This window comes from Anguilla anguilla, chromosome 14 (genome assembly GCF_013347855.1).
Source record: "Anguilla anguilla isolate fAngAng1 chromosome 14, fAngAng1.pri, whole genome shotgun sequence".
Classification (NCBI taxonomy): Eukaryota; Metazoa; Chordata; class Actinopteri; order Anguilliformes; family Anguillidae; genus Anguilla; species Anguilla anguilla.
Window position 1 is genome coordinate 24,657,568 of NC_049214.1, and position 14,328 is coordinate 24,671,895.

Genomic DNA, 14,328 nt, shown 5'->3' on the forward strand with positions numbered 1-14,328 from the left:
AATAAAAATGTTATGATTGCTATTGGCATTTGTGTTCATTTTTTTTCTTTGTGTAACAATCACAATAATAAGTGTGTGCAGTACAGTAACTCAGATTGTCCGGAATAACTGAAACTGGAAGGCGATCCTAGCCCAGAATTCCTGGCTGCAGCAGTAATCAGGAGGGATTCAGTCCAATGGGTTGTCTCGTCATGGCAAAAGGGTTGCTCTGCTAAGCTTCTGCACTCTGTGTAGCGGCAGTTTGCCTCCGACACAATGACAGGGGCAATTCAGCTGGTGGACTGTACAGCGATAACAACAAGGAGGCTGGGAGGAGGCACTTCAGAGCAGGTTTGATGGAGCTTTTCTTGTAATGTGAGTTCATGGTGGCCACTGCTTTGTCTCCTTAGTTGTTAATTAACTAAGGGATCCGTCTGTGAACATCCACATCACATTGTTTCTGCAGCTTGTCTGTAATATTTCAACCCCTCAAAATTTAATTACTGTTTCCCTTATTAATATTATTAATATGTACCCTTCCTATATGTCCTACCTTTACATAAAACAAGAAAGTTCTCTTAGTTGGTTTGGTTTTTAGTCATTCGTAAATTCTGATGCACTGCTGCTTCTATACAACAGTTGTGCAGATGTGTACAATTTTCATGAGGTGTCCCTGGCTGTCCTATCAAAGCCCATCTTTGGTCCTACCCTCCCAATGAAATAATACAACTTTTCATTGGTTAGCGTCATACCCACAGGCCTGTTTCTCCCAGATTTCTCCTCTGGCCTTAGCGAACGAGCAGCTGGGGAGTGTAGTCGTATCTGTTTTACCTACCACTTCTCTTAGACGACACGACCTGCCTGCAAAACTACAAGTACCGTGAGGCTAGATAGTGCGCTGCACCAAGAATGGAGTCAGGATGGCTTTTTTTATTTTAAAGGGAACATCAAGGTTGTCGAGTAGGTTCGAAGACGGGAGAGCAGGATCTGGTATGTTATGCACTTCGTTGGTGTATTTGTAATGTGTCACTACAACCTAAGCCGTTCAGAGAGCATTTGTGACTTCCTAGGTATCTGAACAGGGACAAGGCATAAAAATACGACCAGCAAAATTTTCGTTGAACATTCAGTAAATCAGCCGGACGTCGCTTGCTAGCTCGCTATTATTAGGCTGGCTTATTAGCACAGCTAGTTGTGTTAGCCACTCCGTTATCAGTGTCAGACAACTAACCAGTTTCTATCTTAACGTTAGCTGTAGCTATTTGTTGCGATCCAGTACGTTAGCTACATAGTCTAACGTTGGCTCTAACTTTATGTATGTATCTGAGTGTATTCGAATATAACTACGTGTCTCGATAGGTAAACTAGACTAGTTGACTCGATAGTTTGGGGTTCCTGAGTAGGTAGCAGAGTATCTAGCTATCTCATTAGCCAGTCAGCTAACTGGCTTCCAGGCACCGCTAGATTAGCTTGCAGTTAGCTAGTAAGATTACGGTAAGATAAGTCACTATACGGAACCAAAACTGAAAATGAGTTTACAGCCACTTGCCATTTATTTCACTTGTTTTGGTCATTTATTGAGGTTTAACATTGCTGCAACGAAACTACAGTCATATTAGGCAGTCTGCTGTCGACAACTTCCGCTAACGTTAGACTACTGTTGTTATATATAACTAGCGTTAGCTAATGTACTTCTTTCTCACAAAGTTTTGTTATCGCAGCTTCATGTTTAGTCGTATATTTTAGTAAGACGTGACGTGAACTGATCATGTTTAACGTTAAGTGTGTTATATGTGACCTCAAATAAACCGTATTTCCACAGGACGCTAAATTGGACACTTAACCTCAGTGATGGCTAGACTAGAGGTGGACAGTCCAGGTTCAGAAAGTAAAAGTCTCCCTCAGTATTTTGTTCCAATCTCCTGGATTTGCTGATTAGACTAGGTCAGTAGCTTGCTTTAACTGTTTGGAACTGAGTTTATGCCTGGACTTTCTGCCATGGACTTTTCACCTTTGGCTAGCTGATGGTGCCAGTGTCTATATCTACTTGCAAATTAGGTTGGTTACCGACCCTGGTTAGGCTAACCAGTCAGCTGGCGTCATCCTAATGGAGGCCGTTATTAATAATGCTGAAGTTAGCTGTTAATTGACTTAATGAACTGGTTAGCTCAAAACTGATGGTATCACTTGGCTAGCTACTCACCCGATACCCACTGTCACTGTTATGTTGTTCAAGTGATTCAAGAAATTGTCAGCGGCCTGCCTCGGATTACAAATCACTAGCAAATAAAATACGTTACACGATGTGACCACGAGGTCAGGCACCTCGATCAACGGAACGACTGCATGGCCCCTCCTGGGAATTAAACCGGCAGCTTTCATCTGCTTATCAACTGTGCCACACAATGCTGCAGTAGATTCAGACTCTACTCTCCGCTCCACTACAGTGTACAATCACTGTGTTATTGAAGTGTTATTTAGGCTGAGCACAGTTTTGTGTGTGTCTGTGTGTGTATGTATGTGTGTGTGTGTGTGTGAGTTAGTGTGTGCGTGTGTGAAATACAACGGTTTACACTAATAATGGATGCCTACTAAGGCATAAGTAAATAAATTACGTCTTGAAGGCATAATTTATTTACTCCATGGATTTGTTTATGTTGATTTTGTATAATACAGCTTATCTGAAGGTGATCTACCTGGTCTATGTACACTCTCCATATTTCTGTTTCTCATCTTCCCCTTGTCCCTCTAAAATGAATAATAATAATAATAATAATAATAATAATAAAAATAATAAAGATATGTATTGCTTTTCTCACAACTCTGACGCTACATCAGGGGTAGTCAAACTTGGTCATGGGGACCCCAATGTATCTTGGTTTTTGTTGCAACCAAACTCTTGCTCAGTTACGGTTGTTGAATGCATGTGTTTTAAGTTCTTTGATAATTAGCTGAAGAGCTGCTTTGAAAGCACTGACTGCTTTGGCGTGTCTGACGTGAAGGGCAGCTCTATAGAAGGCCCTCTCCCTACAGACCTGGGGAGGGAGGGAGGGAGGGAGGGAAGGTTGGTCATGTGTCCCGCTGCTGGATGGTTGCCAGGGCAGCAGGTCGGGAATGTAGCCTGGTGGGCAAAAAACCATAAAGTGAGATGCTTGTGGAACTTTAGCCAGTAACCATTGGAGCTTTCTCTGTCTCCCCCTCCCCCCCCCCCCCATTCAGGTTTGGGGAAGTGCCGTTTGTCTGATGGTGCCAGTGGAGGACCAGCGCTTGCTAGCCCCCTCGTCCTTCCATGACCTCCCCCCGTGGACCCTAACCCACTAGCGCCCCGCCCCCCTCCTCCTCCTCCTCCTCCTCCTCCTCCCACCCTTCCCTTGGCCCGCCCAGCCCCGCCCCACCCCGCCTCCTCTCTCTCTCCTCTGATTCACCTGTCCCTCATGCTTTGGACACAAGTACCACACCGACTGTCCAATGACTGCCTGGATCATCCTGCCTGTGAGCCTCTCTGCTTTCTCCATCACAGGAATATGGATAGTGTGAGTGTCAGTCTCTGTTCTCCATCGCAGGAATATGGATAGTGTGAGTGTCGGTCTCTGTTCTCCATCGCAGGAATATGGATAGTGTGAGTGTCGGTCTCTGTTCTCCATCGCAGGAATATGGATAGTGTGAGTGTCAGTCTCTGTTCTCCATCACAGGAATATGGATAGTGTGAGTGTCAGTCTCTGTTCTCCATCACAGGAATATGGATAGTGTGAGTGTCAGTCTCTGTTCTTCATCACATGAATATTGATAGTGTGAGTGTCAGCCTGACTGTCCTTTTCCACACTTACGTGGATCTTGCAAGGTTTGACCCCTGGATTGTCAACAGCATGCCCTCACATGGTTGATAGGCACTGGGGTAGGGTTCACCTTGCTGTTGTCATTTAGCATTTAAGCCATTGGCCAGGATAACAATGGTGTGCTGCTTCTAAAATGGAGCCGTTTTAGCCTGTATACCAACGCTTGTGAGAGAGGGAGTGAGAGTCTATAAACCCAAGTACTTGACCCATCACTGTACTGCAATTTCATGGAATACCCAGAAGTGGTAGGGTCTGGAGCTCTTCTAAAACGGTTAGATAATAATTTTATGTTGTATATTAGGCTATACAGTGTCTTTAGTATAGTATTTAAGTTCAAAATGAATTAGTCATTTGGTAAGTCCCAGGGGAGGGTAGCATTGTACCTGAAATGTATTGAAACTGGTTTTTGCTGTGCTAACTGCTGAATATGAGGTGTGTATTATGATGTCTTGCAGTTACGCTATGGCAGTGATGAATCATCACGTTTGTCCTGTAGAGAACTGGTAAGACCGGCAGCGTTACTTTGTGTTGCATGCGTAGACTGGTGTCGTCTCTGTGTTTATAGCTATTATTCCTGGAAGGAATCAAAAGGAATAATTAACAATGATAATTATTGTCAGCTTCAACAGAAACCTCTTATAAATACTTTTGTATTGGTCCAATTCAAACTGGATTGCACATAAATTGGGATGTTTGGTATTGTGGCAAGAGTTTCTGAATTTTATATTCAAAGATTTCTGGCAAAAGAAACAGGAGTACTTTAACACACTAATGTTAAAGTTTAAAATGCTAGTATTTTGGTGTACACAATAAAAGCTGAGATGTGATGTCATAATCTTAAAGGGAACCCCGACTGTTAAGACACTTAGGCCTTAAAATGGTCTAAATGCCTTCGATTATATAAACAAGTCATAAAAACCGTATAAAAGATTTTAGTTATTTAAAATAAAATAAAAATCGACTCTTAGGTTGCCATTGTTATTACCGTCACAATGCACTCTGGGTAGTGAAGTCAAATGGTTGCACGGGTCTCCTGTCCATGGCTCTTGTCCATTGAGCGGCATTGAAAATGTCTTCTGTTCAGCCTTTTCGATTCGAGCCAGAGCGGGACACTACTCAGCAGGAAAGCACCGAGGACAGCCTCATCAAATAAATAAAAACTATGAAGACTGGGGGCCAGAGGAGACGAGAGTAGTGTATAAGAGATGGTGTCTGTGGAGCAACTGCTCGCCTACGCTAACTAAGACGGAAAAGTTTCAGAGCTAGAGCTCCGCTTTCTAGCAGCAGCTGTCACTTGACCATACGGATCAAACTATCGCTTTTGGTGAAACTGAAACGTGTACATGACCGTCATTAATTTAAACAGCGTAACGTAATTGTTGATCCGCATCCTTAAATCTTAAATCGGTGATAACACCTCCTTTAAATGCATATTCCCTAATGATAATGTGTGTGACAGAGGAATGACTGGGTGTAGGCTATTCACAATAGTCTAGTTAGCTGTCCTTCTCACAAATTAACATACACAGGAGTAAATAAACACATTGTGTATTCATGTACTCCTGCGTGTGATAGACAGAGGACTTACTGAGTGTAGGAAGGCTATACGTATTCAGAACGGTCTAACTAGCCCTCTTGTTTGCTACCAACCTGTTTATTTCTCTAGCTAGCTAGCTACTGATCTACAGAATGAGAGAGAGATAGAGCTTGCTGTAGCTAGCTAGGGAAATAACATTATTAATAACCTCAACTGCTGGACAAAACAACTCTTAACTTCCACTGCAACCATTTTACCTCATCTACCCTAAGTGCATTGCGTGTCTAACATAATGGCGATCTCCATTGGTCAAAATTTCTATTAAAGGCTTCTGTTTTTTCAATAACTGAAATTTCTTGAGTGGTTTTTACAACATATTTCCACAGTTGAGGGCATTTACAACATTAAGCCCTACAAGTCTTAACAGTCGGGGTTCCCTTTAGAGAGTATTTCAAAATTCTGTTATGTTTCTCAGATCCCATCTACAGAAGAATTTGTGTAAGTACTGTCCCTTTAAGGCTTACGAGTGCCTGTTTTTGCTGGCTGTGCGCAGGACCTACAACGTGACGTGCACAGAGGAGACGGCCAAGCCGGGCTTCCCCAAAACATGCTGCACCCTACAGGACATTCCCCTCATCAGGTCTGACTGGCTCGCTAGCACGCCTTAGCGTCCCGCTGCCTTTCAGTTAGCGCATGGCCCTGCGGCTGAGCTCATACCTGCGCTCACCTTATACCTGCGCTGACCTCATACCTGCGCTCACCTTATACCTGCACTGACCTCATACCTGCACACACCTCATACCTGCGCTGACCTCATACCTGCGCTGACCTCATACCTGCGCTCACCTCATACCTGCGCTCACCTCATACCTGCGCCCACCTCATACCTGCGCCGACCTCATACCTGCGCTGACCTCATACCTGCGCTGACCTCATACCTGCGCTGACCTCATACCTGCACTCACCTCATACCTGCACTCACCTCATACCTGCACACACCTCATACCTGCGCTCACCTCATACTTGCGCTAACCTCATACCTGCGCTCTCCTCATACCTGTGCTCACCTCATACCTGCGCCCACCTCTTACCTGCACTCACCTCTGTCACATCAGCGTCTTCTCCCACCTCCTGTTGGTGTCTGTCTGTCCATCCGGGGCTGTCCGTCTCTGTTTGGTTCAGACATTGGGTCGTCTGAGGTGTGGTGTAAGGGCTGGTAACCTAAAGGTTAAGGGTTCAATCCCCATGTAGGACACTGCTGAAGTACCTCTGAGCAAGGAACCTGAATCAGCAAAATATCCCGCTGTATAAAAGGATATACTGTAAAACTGAGAAAGATATGTAAGTTCATCTGGATTAGAGCATCGGCTTCATGACTTTCACAGGTGTCTTTTTATCTCGATTTATACCATATGTGGCAGGTGCAGCAGTGTATCGGTGTATGAAAAGCATTGTGTGAAGAAAATCTGTTATTGTCATTGTTACTACTGTTATTTAAATATTATTAATTGCAATGCATGTAACAATAGGAAATCAGAATGCATAATACATTTGTGGTACTATTTTTAAAAGTGCATTAATTAAATTATCCCTGTAATGCAGGTGTGTTATCGAGGGTTATTTAATGCAGCTGTGTTATTGAAGGCCTTGTGGTTTTTGTGCTTGTGTTCTGCAGTAAGTGCGGATCCTTCCCCCCGGAGAGCTGTTTGTTCAGCCTGATCGGTAATGTGGGAGCATTCATGGGTGAGTCCCGCCCCCTTCGCCTCGGGAGTCATCCGGCGCTAAACGCCTGGACGCGGGGGGTTCTCCGGGAAGAATTGGCGAGGAAGTGTTTCCCGATCTAAGTGTTGGCATTATTGTGCGTCCTTAATTGCGGCACTCTGTGGGAGGCGATCTTGCTTGTCAGTGAAAGGCAGAGCGATCTCCAGCTGTCCCTGAGGCAATTCCATACTCTGACAAAGCAGTAGCTTTAGCGTAGCTCAGTACTTTAGCACAGAGAACTGCCTTAGCGTAGCTCAGTACTTTAGCACAGAGAACTGCCTTAGCGTAGCTCAGTACTTTAGCACAGAGAACTGCCTTAGCGTAGCGCAGTACTTTAGCACAGAGAACTGCCTTAGCGTAGCTCAGTACTTTAGCACAGCAAACTGCCTTAGCGTAGCTCAGTACTTTAGCACAGCAAACTGCCTTAGCGTAGCGCAGTACTTTAGCACAGAGAACTGCCTTAGCGTAGCTCAGTACTTTAGCACAGAGAACTGCCTTAGCATAGCTCAGTACTTTAGCACAGAGAACTGCCTTAGCGTAGCTCAGTACTTTAGCACAGAGAACTGCCTTAGCGTAGCGCAGTACTTTAGCACAGAGAACTGCCTTAGCGTAGCGCAGTACTTTAGCACAGAGAACTGCCTTAGCGTAGCTCAGTACTTTAGCACAGAGAACTGCCTTAGCATAGCTCAGTACTTTAGCACAGAGAACTGCCTTAGCATAGCTCAGTACTTTAGCACAGAGAACTGCCTTAGCGTAGCGCAGTACTTTAGCACAGAGAACTGCCTTAGCATAGCTCAGTACTTTAGCACAGAGAACTGCCTTAGCATAGCTCAGTGCTTTAGCACAGCAAACTGCCTTAGCGTAGCTCAGTACTTTAGCACAACAAACCGCCTTAGCACAGCAAACTGCCTTAGCATAGCTCAGTACTTTAGCACAGCAAACTACCTTAGCGTAGCTCAGTACTTTTGTACAGCTTGTACCTTAGCATAGCTCAGTACTTTAGCACAGCTCTGCACTTATAGCATAGCTCTGTATTTTAGCACAGCACAGAGAAGAGCATGTGCTAAATGCTACAGTATTTGTTATTTCCATTTCATGAAATTTTTTGGCTGTTTGTTTTTCCATTTTAAAGATTTTTTAAAACTTTTTTTTTGTTAATTCATTTTTTAATTGAGATTCCGTCTGAAGTGTATGCTGGAATGCCTCCCATCTCTCATTCTCCCTCCCTCTCTCTCTCTCTCTCTCTCTTACTCTCTCCCTCACCCTCTCTCTCTCTCTCTCTCCCTCCCCCCAGTGGTGATGGTTTGCCTGCTCCGCTATGCCCAGGTGATTGAACACAGTCATTGCTGCTGGACTAACACCAGCGCTCTGGTGTCCGGCTGCACCAACGCCTTGGGCCTGGTCATGGTGGGGAACTTCCAGGTAAGGGTGGGAGGGAGGAGTTTACACACACGCACGCACGCCCGCATGCACGCACACAGACATACACTCGCACATACACACACACATTTACACACATACACATATGCACACACACAAACACACACACACATGCGCGCACGCGCGCACACACATTATCATTGTGAATATCATTGCGTCTGACCATTTCAGATATTTGTAACATTAAGGGATTCATTAGCCTACACAAACGGTAAGAGCGAAGTTCCAGAAAATTTAAATGTTTAACAAGCGGTAGGCTACTCTTTACCGGCGAAACAAATGAAGAAGACCTCTGCCTGCATTGACAGTTACTTCAGTAAGTGTTATTTTATAGTGTTCATTCTCCCGAATTGGCAGTGGGGTTCGCAGAATGAACACGGCTACGGTCGCAGACGATTGGCCATTCCAAATTTGACGTGGGAATTTTGAGCCGAATCCTAATTTTTTTATTTATTTAATTTTTTCTCATAAAATCGACTCCAAGAAAGATTCTCACTGTAAATAATACGTTTGGTATGTTGGCACTCACACCCCTCCTCCCCCCCCCGTGGCCCCCCCCCCCCCCCCAGGTGGACCATGCCAAAACGCTGCACTACGTGGGGGCGGGCGTGGCCTTCCCCGCCGGGCTGCTCTTCGTGTGCCTGCAGTGCGTGCTGACGTACCGCGTGGCCATCACTGCGCTCGACTACTGGATGGCGCACGTCCGCGTGGCCCTGGCTGCCGGGGCCCTCATCTCCCTGGTCCTCAGTATCCTCTCGAGTGGGGGGGCGGGGGTGGGGGTGGGCGGGGCGTTTGGCTGTGATGCGACCAGCAGGGGGCGGAGCAGCCGGAGTGCTTAGCCACAGAGTAAAACATTCCCTCTTTACCTGTTATGGACCCCTCGGAGCCTGGGTGTGTGTGGGCAGGGTAGGGGGTTAGAGCTACGGTTGGGAGTCAGTGGCAGGATTAGGGTCATTGATTTCTCAAATAGAGGTCTAACTTTATTTTCACATTCTTAAATTAGTTTATGTATGTAAAATATGCAGTTTTAAGTCTATCATCAAGCCAGATCTCAAGGTATTTACAGGAAGATTATCTTTGAGGGCACTTGCTATCAAATGTGATGATTTCCAAAAAGTGGGAATTAGACCAATTAGGCATTTAGAGTGCTCTCCAGAAGTATGCTAATGGTCAAGTGAAATTAGTTATTTTTGCTGCATAATTAAGGCATTTAGATTTGAGATCAAAAGATGAATATGGGACAAAATTACAGACATTCAGCTTTTGTTGCTTGGTATATGCTTGCCTATGTGTATTACCATTTTACAGAAACGGCTGTTTTGTGTCGCCCCATTTTCAGCTGTGCAAAAGTAAGTTAAGGGATGACTAACAGGTGTTAACTGTTGCTCAGGTGTTTCCTTTTTCCTGTATTGTTCACACATAAAAGGGCAGTGAGTGTCTAGTCTTTGGCCTTTGACTGTAGAGATAGCATTTGGAGTCAGAAGGCATACACCATCATGAAGACCAGAGAACTGACTGTGGCTGAAAAACAACTAATCCGTGAGCTGCAAGAACAGTAAATTTCTTTAAGAACTTAGCACAGAACTTAAAAGTAAATCAGAGCAGTGGTGTAATATTTGGTTGCATAGCCCTTAAATGCAATAACTACAAATAAAATAACTGAAAACGGGGGGACTCAACACAACAGCTGTTTCTGTGAAATGGTAAACCATATACGCATGTAAGTACCATGAAGTAAAAACTGATCGCCTGTACTTCGGCTTACATTCACCTTTTGATCTCAAATTCAGTCGCCTTAAATACATTTTTACCATTACCATACTTTCTGAGGGCGCTGTAGTTTTGCTTGCGTTGAGGACCAGGTGCACATCCTCAAGTGCAGACCGAACATAATTAAAAGCATTCTGAAACCTCCAAGACCTGGACACAGAGCGGGGGCACATCAGTGAAGAGCTGTGTCATCAGCGTGTAAGTGGATATCACGATCGATAAAAACATGGATAAATTAAAACACGAGGGAGCATTGATATAAATGGTAAATGATGCAGGACCGGGGATGGAACCTTGAGGGACTCCTTTTGTTATTTCCAGGAAAGGGGACTTATGCCCATCCACAATTACACATGGGATTCTGTTGGAAAGGTAATTTCAAAACTGATTTGCTGCTGCAGAGCCAAAGCGGTCATCGCTTGGGTTATGGGGTTGCGGTTAGCGTTGTGGTTAGGGTCAGACGCAGGTTTTGAGTTTTTCCTTAACCTGACCGGGCGGCGTCTTCTTCATCCACGAGAGCTTCGTGCTGCAGCACGCGGCGGCCGTCTGCGAGTGGGTGTTCACCGTCGACATCCTCGTCTTCTACGGGACCTTCACCTACGAGTTTGGCGCCGTCAACAACGACACGATGATGGTGGCCCTGCAGCACACCCGACACCGGGGGGCAGGCGTCATCATTGGGGGCGGGGCGGGCAGGGGCGGGACCTTGGGCAGCGGCACCAAGAGCCTGAAGTCGCCTGGCGGGAGCAGCACCTCCACCCACCTCAACTGCAACCCAGAGAGCATCGCCATGCTGTAGCCACGCCCACTCCACTGCTACCTGAGAGCATCGCCATGCTGTAGCCACGCCCACTCCACTGCTACCTGAGAGCATCGCCATGCTGTAGCCACGCCCACTCCACTGCTACCTGAGAGCATTGCCATGCTGTAGCCACGCCCACTCCACTGCTACCTGAGAGCATTGCCATGCTGTAGCCACGCCCACTCCACTGCTACCTGAGAGCATTGCCATGCTGTAGCCACACCCACCACACCCTCCAAGAGCATCGCCATGCTGTAGCCACGCCCACACCCCCCTCCTCGAGCATCACCATGCCATAGCCACGCCCACTCCCCCCCTCCCAGTGCATCACCATGCTCTAGCCACGCCCACTCCCCCCCTCCCAGTGCATCACCATGCTCTAGCCACGCCCACTCCCCCCCTCCCAGAGGGCATCAACATGCTGTAGCCATGCGGACTGCTCCCTTCCCCCCTCCCTCTCAGTGTCCCTGGCTCACAGACTAGCCCAATATGGTCAGGCTACTGTGGGGCCCATTGGCTGTATGGCAAGGGGGAGGGAGGAGGGGGGGTTTCTGGGGGGTGGCAGAGAAATGGAAGATGGTTCATATTGGAGCAGGTTAGATTTGGTGGTGTAGGTGCACACATTTATTTAGTCTGCCCTCCACCTGTCCTGTTTGTTGAGCAAGTGCTGTTTGGAGCGGTTTATGTTTTTATTTCTATTTATGTTTTCTATTTCTTTAAAAAAAAATTTTTTTTACACAACCCAAGTTAGCACATACCTCATTTGTATTGTGATGATATAATGTACAAGACAGATTACTTTTAAAAAAGGAAAAGGAGAGAACGTTATCATTGGAGTCAAGCGTTAAGTAAATGTCCTTCCCCCCTGAAGGGGGTTATTATGGGTTGCAGTTGCAGCAGCAGCACTGTCCCTCTCCTGTGTCCTGATTGGCCCTGATGGACCTGCTATATATCCCAGAGTTACTGAACAGGACCTCTGAGTATCTTTAAGAGAAGGAAACCCATTTGGACAGGTGTTTGGTGAGATGTGCTGTCTGTTTTGGGATATGAATTGATGAGCACTGGATTGGACCTGTTGTTTCCCCATTTCACCTGAGAGTGGCCGGGGAGTGCTGACGGGCCAGGCGCGAGACTGTGGGCTCATTCCAGATGCTTATTTTATCCGCCTTTGCCTCCTCTGTCCTCGCCTGACCTCGAAATCGATTTGAGGTCCGCCATCTTTACGGGCATTCCAACCCCATTACTGTAAATGCTCCTTGAAGGAGCGAGGAGGCTCCTGGAGGATGCTCCAGTGAGGATATACGAGTGCACCCTTTGCAAAGTATTTTTTGGGACGTGTGAGGTGTAAACGACTGACCTGTGGATCCACCTCTCCACATCACTGTAACTGATGTGGCTTCAGACCGTCGCTCGACTGAACTATGACGTTCCGTTCGCCTAATGCACATTTCCTCGATCCCTCCGTCTTCGCGTCCTTTCCCCCCGTCCCCCGCTGGGCGGGGCTAAGGACGCGAGGGAAGGACGCGAGGGAAGGACGCGAGGGAAGGATGCAACCAGGTGAAATAAGCAGTTGGAATGAGCCCTGTTTTATGTGCATATGTGGATTTAAAAAATGTGTTTTGCCCCCAAATTTTTAAACTGGGACTTTAGTAAACGCAGACAGCTTGTGCTGCTGTGTTGTTGCATATTGTCTCATTCATCTGAGGTTTCTGTTTTGCTTTGCGGCCATTTTCAGTCATTTCCACAGCATTCAGCTGGAAAGCAAATGGTGGTGGTGTGAGAAGTCTGACTGTAGAGAGAGTCTGTCTGTAGAGAGTGTCTGTCTGTAGAAAGTGTCCGCAGAAAGTGTCTGTAGAGTGTCCATAGTGGGTCTGTCTGTAGAGAGAATGGAAAGTCTTTGGCTACTTGTTGCGCAGTTTCACTGTGTTTGTAGCCTTTGTGAAAGTCTACGTGTGTGTGTGTGTGTGTGTGTGAAGCAGTTGTGCTAAGGTGGAATCTGAACCCATTTGCTAGGATGTGTTTTTGAAGCCATTAAATGATTTGGTGACAGCCCACATTTAGAAAGCCACTGTGCGTCTTTACAGGGGTATCACAGGCGATAGATTGGTGCATAAATGGCCACCAACAAATATGTCTTAAAACCATTTTCTCCACCTGTCGTGAGGGTAGTGGGGTGTGATTATCTAATCAGCTGCCATTGTTTTAAAGTTGGAAGCGAAGCAGGATTTTTAAAGCTGTAGATCATTTTGTTTGTTCTCGGAATTTGAGCGCCCTTGACCGGTTCTGTTGCCCCATAAAAATATTTAACCTCCTATGGCATTAATTTATACGTTATTATTTCTGTTTTCTATAAGAGTATATCCCTATTTACACATTATTACTGTTTTCTAAAAGAGTATACTCCAATTTACACATTATTATTACTGTTTTTTATAAATGTACACCACTGGCTGTACCACATGTTGTTGAGTCACTGGAGATGACAAAGATGCCATCGTGTGTGTGTGTGTGTGTGGGGGTTTGTGTGAGATTGTATGTGCACGTGTGTGTGAGTGTGTGTGTGTGTGTGTGCACGTGTGTGTGTGTGTGTGTGTCTATGTCTCTGTCTCTTTGTGTGCACACTGCGTTTTGTTTTTAGCTGATCCCTGGCCTTTTGCCTGTTCACACTGATTTCCGCATTTTCACGGCGAGGAAACGTTTGTCGTGCCGCAGTACAAATGCACAGTGAGGACGAAGTCCCTGGCTGAAAACAACACAACGCTGGACAATCTAAACGCCACACGTTTGATCCTTGCACATTCCACACACACCGTGTTACCGTCAAACAAACTGCCAATCCAGTGCATTTTGACTGTAATGTGGCCAATAATATTTTTATATATACTCAAAAAAAAAAAAAAAAACCCCAAAACCAAATCATTGAATGGAGTAGAGTGGCATTCGGATGCTACCATCTGAATGACACCATGACATCAGCACCGATGATAATCAATATTATTGGATCCATAAACGCACCGATTGTGAATCTCTTGGTTGAACCCGAGTGCGCCTGAGCGTGGCACAGCGAAGCAAGCGTAGTAAAAGAAAGGCTCGCGTTCAAGAGCGGTTTTTCTCGACTGTCGATGTAACGTTGCCAATGAAGTGTAGATGGAAGGACATTTTTCTTTTAAATGAAATGTTTGCCTGTACCTCATTTCAGTTTG

The 14,328-nt window shown here is 45.8% G+C and overlaps 1 protein-coding gene across 4 annotated transcripts; it reads left to right on the forward strand.

Annotated features, from left to right (window-relative positions):
* Window positions 1-839: 839 nt before the first annotated feature.
* LOC118212914 (transmembrane protein 150A-like) lies at window positions 840-12,191 on the forward strand. Of its 4 annotated transcripts, none has more exons than XM_035391416.1 (8): window positions 840-969; window positions 3,199-3,512; window positions 4,271-4,318; window positions 5,906-5,992; window positions 7,028-7,095; window positions 8,408-8,535; window positions 9,123-9,300; window positions 10,818-12,191. In XM_035391416.1, exons 2-8 carry the CDS (start codon window positions 3,448-3,450, stop codon window positions 11,120-11,122), a joined length of 879 nt encoding a protein of 292 aa, XP_035247307.1. In that variant the 5' UTR covers window positions 840-969; window positions 3,199-3,447; the 3' UTR covers window positions 11,123-12,191. The 4 variants fall into 4 exon arrangements, with proteins under 4 accessions (XP_035247307.1, XP_035247310.1, XP_035247308.1 ...); XM_035391419.1 differs by having other exon boundaries at window positions 3,199-3,471; XM_035391417.1 differs by lacking the exon at window positions 840-969 and adding an exon at window positions 1,000-1,049.
* The last annotated feature ends 2,137 nt before the right edge of the window (window positions 12,192-14,328 follow it).